Source organism: Penaeus vannamei, chromosome 17 (assembly GCF_042767895.1).
Source record: "Penaeus vannamei isolate JL-2024 chromosome 17, ASM4276789v1, whole genome shotgun sequence".
Lineage (NCBI taxonomy): Eukaryota > Metazoa > Arthropoda > Malacostraca > Decapoda > Penaeidae > Penaeus > Penaeus vannamei.
Window position 1 is genome coordinate 21,949,780 of NC_091565.1, and position 891 is coordinate 21,950,670.

General features: G+C 45.5%; 1 protein-coding gene across 1 annotated transcript in view; it reads right to left on the minus strand.

Annotated features, from left to right (window-relative positions):
- LOC113810225 (myosin heavy chain, muscle-like) overlaps window positions 1–629 on the minus strand; it is a 28,725-nt gene extending 28,096 nt beyond the window's left edge. Inside the window, exon 1 of the mRNA XM_070132071.1 lies at window positions 119–629. Coding sequence (XP_069988172.1) covers window positions 119–629 — 511 coding nt within the window. The remainder of the gene's footprint in view (window positions 1–118) is intronic.
- Between the last annotated feature and the right edge of the window lie 262 nt (window positions 630–891).

Below are 891 nucleotides of genomic sequence, written 5' to 3' on the forward strand. Positions count from 1 at the left end.
GAAGCATGAACTACTGCAATCTTCATAAATTGACGTGATCCTTGTTAATGCTAAAGAGAACAATGTTTTATATGAGTTACTCAAATATACTTTTAAAAAATCGAAAGTATGATCTTACTTTGCAACATGTTCATGTAAGCCCCGTCGGCAATAGCGAAGAGATGGGGAGGCACCTCATTGCGCCTCTTGCCCTGGTAGATCTTGACGGTGCGGTTGGTGTAGATGGGGAAGCGCTTGTAGGGGTTGACGGCGATGCAGAAGAGGCCAGAGTAGGTGTAGATGAGCTTGGCTTGGTAACGACTGGTTAAGTTGTACAGGACAGAGGCATCGTTAAGGTAGGTCAAGTTGGACATGTCCTCGCATTTCTCGTACTTAGGAGGATTGACCTGTGAAACCTGGTCCTTCTTACATGTCTTGGTGTCTCCTCCTTTAGTTAGGACAGTCATAACGTCACCCTTGCTGCCCACAATATCGCCTTCGAGGAATCCACCGTCACCAGAGGGCACCCAGCAGGACTTTTTGGGATTATAAGGCTTGCTCTGGTCTTGGACCTTTTGTTCTCTGGACACGAACAGCCATTCCGAGGGGTCAGGGTCTGGCCCGGTGGACTTCACGATATGGCCGGGCATGGCGGCGGCTGGGAATCAGACCAGCCCGATACGGAATGTATTCTCAACTTCCTGGAGTCTGAAAAGTCAGAATATCATTGATATTATCACCAGTAGCATTAATGATAATTAGAACAATAACTTCAGTGATAATGACACTAACGGTTATAGAGATGATATTATGAATATGTCTATTTATGATGAAAATATTGATGATAATAAGTACTCAGAGAGCGCATGCCTCCGCAAAGGCAATAGAGTCACTGATGCAATACGACCAGTC